Here is a 9476-nt window from a genome sequence, read left to right as displayed (position 1 = left end):
GAAGAACCAGCTCCACCCCTTGTCACCTCCCTTGCGGTCCCACATGCAAAGCCACCCTAGCTGGACTCCTGCTGGCCAATAGGGAGCTGCCTCATCACTAGGGGCATGGAGCCAGGCAAGGCGGGAAATGTGAAACCTGCCCCAGCCCTGGTGCTGTGTTTTGTCAGGCAAGCAGGCAGGAGGGGCAGCCCAGCCCACTGCTGCAGGCAGAGACAGAACACACAACCCCCAGCTCCTCTGAACAGGATGCAACAGACACCCCACCCTTGGCTGAGGACTGTGCCCCACACTACCCACACATATCACAAGACAACAAGTTTACAAAAGCAGTACCAGGCACAGTGTATAGTAAACCAGGCTTTATTTCTCTCACAGTACAGTGGGACTGAAGTTAAGACCACTCTGTGGCAGTGCCAACCCACTCAGTAGCCTGGGCTGTGGGAGCTGCTGACCAATCTTCAGTGGCAGGCTGGGCGCTCCAGTCCTCTGTAACCACAAAGACAACACCACTTAAATGCACCCCAGCTCTTCCCACTCACAAAACATCCCCCCCTTCCCAAAGACACCCCTCAAACTGACCTGTGGGGAACTGCTGGATGGGCACAGACGGGACTTGCACTCCCTCAGACCAGTCTGCAACCTCAGGCTGAGGAGGAGCAGTGAATTCAGGTGCTGGGGCCGTCCATTCGGTCTGGAACTCCTCCTTCGTGACTGCTTTCTCGGCAGCAGCTTGCTCCTCCTTTTCAATCTGCAATGGAAGAGCCCAGCCTGAGTCTCCCAGGAACACATCACCACACCTACTATCACACACCAGACAGCAGGCACTTACAGGCAATACAATTAACCAACCATCACATTTAAGTGTGAAGTGCAGTTATTTTGGCAAAAGCCGTCCTCAACAGCCGGCACACAGGACAATGGGATTGGAGCACAAGCAAAACATCTCAGAGACACACTTCCTGCCATGGGGCTCCTACCTCCTCAGGATCTCTGTAGAAGTACAAATCAGGCATGACTTCCCATGGGTGCTCACGGGAGATGGTGCCACGCATGCGCAGGACCTCCCGAGCCAGCATCCACCACATCAGACCCACTGAGTGGGCTCCCTGGAACAGAAGAAAGTAGGTGAGAGTTTCTGTAAAGCTAAACCTTTGAAGAAAGAGCAAAAGACTTATTTGTACCCAATCCAAGGTTGCTGTGTGGCAAAAGAAAGACATTACTTGCCCATACCCAGACTTGTATACTTAGACACAAAAAGAAAGGCAACTTTTCACATTCCCAGTGACACTTTCAGGTCTCAGCAGGAATTCCAGTGCACGTCAGTCACCAACATGTGAGTCTGTTGTATACAACATAGCCCAAGGTAAATCTCTTGCTATGGAGTTTCATACTGGTCACTATCCCATGTGAATCTCGTCAAAAAGACAGGGATTATGCTCATCACATATGCTAGAATGAAGAAACTGAAAACTTGATGAAATAAGCAAAGCTTACACACATGCTCAGATGTAGCTTACTTTAGTTTTGGTGACTTGACATCTAAATAGAGTTTAAAGAAGCTTCTCATTTTCCTAGACTTTACCTTTCAGGTGATTTCTGACAAGGTAATGTTTCAGAGCAGTTCCTTCATCAGTTCACTTTATCTTTCATTCATATTCATAATCTGTGGCAAGAATAATTATCAAACTCCACTCACTGGGCCACAAAGACCCTCATGGCATCAGCAAAATATCTTGCCAGGTTACTATAGCACACGTCCTACACTTGAGAGTTCCTTGGCCAGAAATCAGCCTCAGCTCCAAGCTCCAACTGTGTGCAGTTTATCTCCTCCTCCCCACCCGCCTGCCAGTTTGCAAGAGACAATTATTAGCTTGTTCCCCTGGGAGACACACAAGATACAAGCCAACTCTCCCTTGCAGAAAGCATCCATCTTGCAAACACGGGGCATGCTACAGAAGAAGCTGCTTGGAATGTTACAACAAAGCCACTACCTTGTTATTGCAGGGAATAGCAATATCCACATAGCGCAGCGGGGAGTCGGTGTTGCACAGCGCGATGGTGGGGATGTTGACATAAGACGCCTCTGTCAGGGGCTGATGGTCAGCCCGGGGGTCCGTGACAACCAGGAGTCGTGGCTCACGGAAAGCCGCTTGGATCTGATTGGTGAAGGTACCGGGGGTGAAACGTCCGGCAATAGGAGTAGCCCCAGTGGCAGCAGCAAACTTCAGAACAGCACGCTGCAAAATGGACCACAGCAACGGTGAAGCTGGAAAACCGCATTTCAACCAACTCACCCAGGCACTGCCAGTGAACACGCACAGAATTTAACTGTACTTGTTTCAATACCTGTGAAATCAGGGCTCATCATCTCAGAAGGAGACAAAAATGTTTCTGAAAATAGCTACACCATGAGTTTAAAACATCATATCCACCAGTAAAGCAGGAAGTCAGGATACAGAAAACACCCTTCTCTTCCCCTAAAGTAATTTGCAAGTTCTACTCTAAATTCTCATAATCAAATCATGAAAGGGGGATAAAATAAACAGCTTATTACAAAAGCAAGCCAATTTTCTTGTGTTATCTCTACATCCTTTCATTATCCAGTAGCATAACTTCAGGAACTACAGGAAAAACTTAACAGTAAATACATGCAAACTGTGGATGTGTCCACTAAAATTCCAGCTGGCAGTTCTTACCCACTTGCAACAGTTTTCAACTTCTCAGGCATGTGGCAGGGCCTACTATCGAACTCCAACCCTAGAGGGAGCCCCTCTCCTGGCGTTAGCAAAAACCCTGCCATCCATTGCTGTCGCACACCTCCGACACTTGAGAGCTCATCGGCCAGAAACTGACCTCAGCATCAAGCTTTAACAGTGTGCATGTCAACCCCCAGGAAGCCAGGCTTTTCCTTCATAAATCCACCCTGTGCCACTCACAATCTCCCTGTTTGTGGCCCCAACTGCGTTAGTCCAAAGAAACTAATCTCACAAACTCCAGTGATTAGTAAGTTTTATTTAAAGGTTGTTGTTATCTTCTACAAGAAAAATTTTTTGCTATAACACTACAGACAAAAAATTACAAATATACCAGTTACTATATCTTGCTCAATAACAGAGAAAATTATTTCTTTGAAAACTCTTCTATCAGGTCCTTATTGTCCCCAAAAAATCAATGACTCACAGTGGGGGGAAGAGGACACCAGGGGACTGACCACTAATATGCCAGAAAATCCAAAAGGAAGGTCCCAAAGGAGGACACAGAACACAAATAAGTTACCAAACACTCTGAAACTACAGAAATGGGGAGTGGGTTTCAACTGATCTGTTTTAAGCTGCAAATGTAACACAAGAAACATGTTTCCCAAAGTATTCCTAAAGTTAAAACTGGTGTTACTGCCTTTTATCACCAAGCTGCTGCTGGCAGGCAATGATGCATGACAAGACTGTCCTACTACTGAGACTGCAGGCCTCATGATTAACAAATGCCCATACCTGTCCAGTATTCCTAGAGGAAATGACGCTCACATCAGCTGGGTTCTCAATGGCAACAATGGCACGAGCTGCCAGGAGGAGTTTTTCCCAGGTTCTCTTCAGATTGATGATGTAAATACCTATTGGTGACAGAATGCTTTGGATTAGCAAGATCCTAAAACAGGACAGCACTCTTCTGCCAATAAACCTGTCACATGGCTATGGTTATTCCAAAATTCATGGAATCATAGAATCATCAAGGCTAGAAGATACCTTTAGGATCATCCAGTCCAACCATCAACCCAGCACTACCACATCACCCAGCATCAGATCCAAACACCTTTAACACCTCTAGGGACAGTGACACATCCACCTATTCCAATGCCTGAGCACCCTAATTTTCACCCTAGTGAAATATGAACCCTGTCTCAGTTTAAAGCCATTTTCCATAGTCCTCTCACTGCTGGCATGGTAGAAGAGACTGGCCCCCACCTGCCTAAAACCTTCTTTGAGGTAGTTGTAGAGAGCAATGAGGTTACTCCTGAGCCTCCTATTTTAGAAACCAACTCCCTCAGCCATTCCTCTTCAAACACGTTCTCTAGTCCTTTCACGACGTTGCCCTTTACTGGACATGCTCCAGCACCTTAATGTTCTTTTTAAAGTGAGAGCATTCTAGTCTAATTCTAATTAAAGCTATTCCAAGGAATAGCTCAATAGCTCCCCTATGAGTTTAGTGTAACACAAGTCCAGCACCTAGCACCTATCAGCAAGAACCTAGGCCAGGTATGAGCTTTAATCTTTTCACAGACGGCAGCTCAGATTGAAGAACAATGCAAGCAAGTAGAAATCGCTGAGATAGTAAAACCATTTTGTTAATATAGCCAAGAACTAGCAGAACTGCTCCAATCCAGCTGCGATTGATTCACCAAGTTCCAAAATGAAGATAGTTAAGAACTAGTAGCTCCAAAATCCGTATTTTATTCTACTTCTCTGAGTTAGTATGGTTTGATCAGCAAAAACGTCTGTTCCTTTCAAGCCATGGAGAAACCATGCTAGAGAGCTCAAACACTAGCACTTTCCTGTGTCATGCCCACAAGATCCCAGCTGGCCACCCCGTGGGTTTACCATCGCTCTTCCTTTTGTAGATGTACTGCTCCATCTGGAAGTCGAGGTTAGTGCCTCCCAGGTGGGTCCCGGCAGCGAGGAATTTGAGGACATCCTCCTCCTTCATCTGCAGGACATCGAGGCCTCCGGACATTGTGGGGTTTCCCTTTGGAAGCAACGACAGGGAACCTGCGGGCAGAGGGACCCGGCTGAGCGCGGCGGGGACGCGCCACGAGGACCAGCCGCACGCGCCGCCATCTTGGGCCGCCTCCCCCCTCTGCACCCAGCAGGCCTCGGCCTTCCCCACGGCTCGGCCCGGCCCGGCCCGGCCCGGCCCGGCCGCCGGCCCCGCGGAGGGGCGCGAAGAGAACCCTGGCGTTACCACCTCGGGGGGACGACGCGCCCCGCGACGCCCCCGCACCCCGCGCGGCGGCACCGACTCACACTAACAACGCCGTGTGGAGGCCCGGGCGGCGCGGAGCCGAAAGGAAGCCTGACTATGCCTGAGGCCTATATATAGCCTCGCCAGCCAATGGGGCTCGCGGGAGGTGGGGCTTCGCTGCGGCGGGGGCGTGTCCGGCCCGGCAGGGCGGGATCGGTGCCGGCGGGAGCGATCGCGGACAGGACGGCTCAGGCCGGCCCTTCCAGGGCTCTGCCCGGGCACGATGTGCGGGCGTAGGATTACGGATCCAGAGAAGGACAGCGAAGGGTCGGGAGCACAAGTCCTATGAGGAGCATCTGAGGGAGCTGGGGGTGTTTAGCCTGCAGAAGAGGAGGCTCAGGGGTGACGTTATCGCTCTCTACAACTACCTGAAAGGAGGTTGTAGCCAGGTGGGGGTCGGCCTCTTCTACCAGGCAACTACTGGATAAGAGGATGCAGCCTCAAGCTGCACCAAGGGAGGTTTAGGTTGGACATTATGATGAATATCACAGAAGGGGTGATTAGACACTGGAATGGGCTGCCCAGGGAGGTGGTAGAGTCATTGCCTCTGGAGGTGTTTAAGAAAGGACTGGATGTGGCACTTCATGCCATGGTCTAGTTGACATGGTGTTTGGTCAAAGGTTAGGCTTGATGGGAGGTCTTTTCCCACCTGATTGGTTCTGTGTTTCCATGCTTCTGGACAGGAGTAACTGCTTCAGAGCTTGTGCTCCAAACAAACTCAAGGCTGTTTTTGAGTCTTTGAAGTGAAGAGAGAGCAAAGATTTATTTTAAACACTTTACAGTTCTGTTTTCCTGCTGAAAGTGAAATATATGCTCTTGTTTTCTGGGGCCGATGGTTATTTTATTAATTACATCTAGCTTCTAAACTGCCTGCTGTGGGGGGAAGCTTCTAAGGGGCCATAGCATCTTCCCTGCACCCACAGTTTCCCTTCCTGCTGGGGCACTGCTCCGAGAGCTTGTTCTGCCAAAACTGTCCATAAAAAGAGGTTAAATTGGCACTGAACTTACACATCCTGTTCTGCAGTGGACATTTGTGTGGTACTTGCCCTCATGGGGTTTTTTGTTGGTTTTTGGTTTGTTGGGGTTTTGTTTGTTTGTTTGCTTTTAAGAAGCAACAGAAAGGGATGAGACTTAAGGATCTTCATCATCTTTCTCCTCTTCTTTGTCCTATTCTGGAAGCAGGCACAGGCCTGACAGTGGAAAAAAGAAAAGTAGCGATATTTACTTTGCTATGCTTGCTATTGTCCAGATCCAGATACATTTCTGGACAAGTTTCTGGACCATGCAAACACTATTGCCAGTGCCTTCTGCTAGTGGTAATTCATCTTCACATCGTTTTAATAACAGTTTTCTCTCCTCTGTTTTAACCTAGTTTAACCTCAGCAGTGTGACTGGACATGGATTCTCTTGAGAGCCTGTTTGTGATGTCTGCACACTGAGTTGCTCTGGAGAAGATTGTTTAAGTAGCAGGTTACAATGCCATCTCACGTATGCTCTTCACCTCTAGAAAATGGGACCTTGTCGTGTTTTGGTGAGGGGCCACTGCCAGCCACTTTCCAACATTTCCACAAAACTTCACCTTGCAAGTTAGGAGCTGGCATGCTTGATAGATGATGTCAATTAGCAAGATTACCAGATCAGGTTTAGGATATTTTTTAAAAGAGTAATTCAGACATTTGTCACATGGTGGTGACAAAGTAGGTAAAATGAAACTCAGCAACTCACTAGTGAGCTCTTGTCAGGAGCATGAACTATTATTGACAGGTTATAGACATCTGAGGCACTTTGACAAGTGCACTGGGGACAGTGACAGCTGACCTGATGGGCTATTTACAACATGTGTCTCTCCTAACAGGAGCACAGTGTGAATATTAGCCTGGGGGGGAAGAGGGGAGGTGGTGGGGATGTTACCATGGTGTGTGCAATGAATTTAGTCTGGAGAGTTCTTCTGCACAATCAAAATCCAACTTTATTAAAAGTGTATTTCAAGATAATGATTGGAAGTTAAGTAATAAATATTGCAGTAAATACAATGTTATCAAAAGAGTGCCACTGGTAAGCATTCCAGACTCCTCTGGCATCTCTAATACTTAATTTATTTCTTCCTGTTACACTTTGGAGACTGCCTGGTAGACCATGAGCCCCACAGCCCATGGGAGGGCTTGGAAGAGTCATGATAAAGCTTGACAGTAAAGTATTTCTAATTATTTCCTTAAGTAACCTGAAAACTTGCTCTGTTTTTCCACTGTGTGCTGAGACTTTTTAAAATAAATCTCTGTTACAAATGGACATGCCCCTCAGGTAGAAGTGTATCTATCTTACCATGTGTTTTAGACCTGGCATCTCTGGTCTAAAGGTCACACAGAAATCTACTACAGAATTACATACAGAGCTTGGCAGACATTGCTTTTTATAAGCTGAGTTGGATTCAAGATATTCCTTATCTGAGGAAACGGTTTAATCACCTCATCTGATCACTAAGATATTGAAGCTGATATTAAACATGAGCACCTCGAATAGGAAGGACAGATATCTTTCTACTCCTTTTGTGCCATCTGTGGACATGGCCATAACTGTGGCTGTTCCCGTTTGGCTGGTTTTGACTCTACAGTCGGTACCAGCAAGGCAGTGACACCCTGGAGCACACCGTGCATAGGGTCTCCAGGATGGAGCCTGGAATGCTCAAGGGAAGGCTGAGGGCAGTTTGTGGGAACAGGGACTTGTAGCATGCAAAGGGCCCCATAGAAAGGGGCTTTTAGCCACTGCTCCTCCTGCAGTGCCAAGGAGACTCAGGGCCTACAGGTACAGAGAGAAGCATCATGGAGTTACTACCAGCCTTTGGGTGATGCCTTGAGAACCTTGAGCAGGTTCCTGGGTAGTCACAAAGCCCCAGAAACAGCATCTCTCCGACAGCCAGCCCAGGCTGCAGGAGAGAGCAGCAGCCCTTGCCAGAAGCCTATGAGTAGGGGGCTGTAACAGGACCCCCCAGTGGTGGGACAGAGGGCTCCTCACAGGGCTGTGATGGGGGCATTCTGTGCTACCAGAATAGGTCCTGCAGTGAATGGGTTGAATTGTCTATCTTGGGAAGAGTCTCAGGCAGAAAGCTCTTTCAGCAGTATCTTCCCTACCAAACATGCCCTCACCCAAGAGATGGTGTGGCACCCCTGGAGCTGGACTCTCCAGAAGACAAAGGAGAACTGCGAAGATCAACCCACTTCTGGTGAAACTGCACATTACCATGCTTCCCTGCAAACTCCATCTTGGCTTGTTTCAGAGGTTTGTTATTACTTTTTACATGTTTTGGGAAAACATACTTTGGCAAATCTATTCCCTTCTTATTTCTAGTTCTACAAAGAAATACTATTTTGAAACAAGAAGCAAAGCCAGAAGGGATAAGCATATTCAAGAGCTCTGCATGGAGTTTGTAGAAGTACAAATATATACCTGTGTATGTGTGTGTGTTAGATGAGGAATACCTTCTGTTTAGTTCTGGTGTCAGTGATTATGCAGGGCACATAATACATTAAAAATTTAAAAAGCTAGCAAAGTGTTCGCCTATTTTTTATGTGAAAGGGAGATCCGTAACTCAGTGTTTGGCTACAATGACAGTGCCTTTAAACTTTGAGTCTTTCCCACGCTCTACCACCCCAAGAGGGTTAGGGAGCTTGTCTGCTATCTCTTCTCACAGCTGGGGGAGCTGTCAGCAGCATGAACAGGTGGTTCTCCAAGACAGCAGGAGAGCTCTGGGAAGCCCTGTGTTTAAGAGCAGGCACTGTCCCAGCCCATACTTGAATTGTTATCAGGTACCTGCACAAGTAGTTCAGATCCAGTTGACACAAGGGGACACAGAACTGTCTCACAAGTCTGTTACACACAGATAACTCTCCACAAAAGTTGTTCCATGTGAGAATGTATCATCTAAGTAACATCTGAAAAGAGAAGAGGTTTGGGATCTTCCCATGCAGAAGATGTACATCTCAGTATCAACAACATCAGTGTTTTGCTGAGCACAACATGCCTGCTACTGAATCCCAGGACCATAATGTGACAGCAAGAGGACATGCCAGCAATCCATCATCACCATGCATTATGCCTTGCAGGAGACAATTTCTGGTCCCCCGCTGAGATCAGACTGTCTGAGTAGCAAAGACCTGGTTGGTTGGAGATTGAAAACAGTCTCTCCCCACAAAGATTAAAACCCCACTGTCCTAAAGGCAGGTATTTCACCAGGAAATTCAACTTCCATCTGTCTTTACACACAGCAGGCAGGCAAAGGAAGCTGTGCAAAAGACAAGATTCCCCATTGCTATGTGTTTTTTCCATTTAAGTAAAGCTGATTTAGGTTGTACTAGCACAGCCTGTGCATATTATACACCACAGAAGAAGAGAATATCCACTGCCTTGTATGGGTCCTGCAGACATGCAACAGTTCTGTTCTCTTGGGAAACTCCTTTTGCCTT

At 47.5% G+C, this 9476-nt stretch overlaps 1 protein-coding gene across 1 annotated transcript; it reads right to left on the bottom strand.

The window, feature by feature from the left end:
• Nucleotides 1-344: 344 nt before the first annotated feature.
• RPSA (ribosomal protein SA) lies at nt 345-5118 on the bottom strand. Its single transcript, XM_017837235.1, has 7 exons — nt 5019-5118; nt 4596-4763; nt 3492-3610; nt 1992-2237; nt 978-1106; nt 580-748; nt 345-486 (listed from the first exon to the last, which is right to left on the bottom strand). Exons 2-7 carry the CDS (start codon nt 4726-4728, stop codon nt 392-394), a joined length of 891 nt encoding a protein of 296 aa, XP_017692724.1. The 5' UTR covers nt 4729-4763; nt 5019-5118; the 3' UTR covers nt 345-391.
• Between the last annotated feature and the right edge of the window lie 4358 nt (nt 5119-9476).

Source organism: Lepidothrix coronata, unplaced genomic scaffold (assembly GCF_001604755.1).
Source record: "Lepidothrix coronata isolate B3197 unplaced genomic scaffold, Lepidothrix_coronata-1.0 Scaffold297, whole genome shotgun sequence".
Classification (NCBI taxonomy): Eukaryota; Metazoa; Chordata; class Aves; order Passeriformes; family Pipridae; genus Lepidothrix; species Lepidothrix coronata.
The sequence above is the reverse complement of the archived record's forward strand: the minus strand, read 5'-3'. Positions and strand labels throughout refer to the sequence as shown.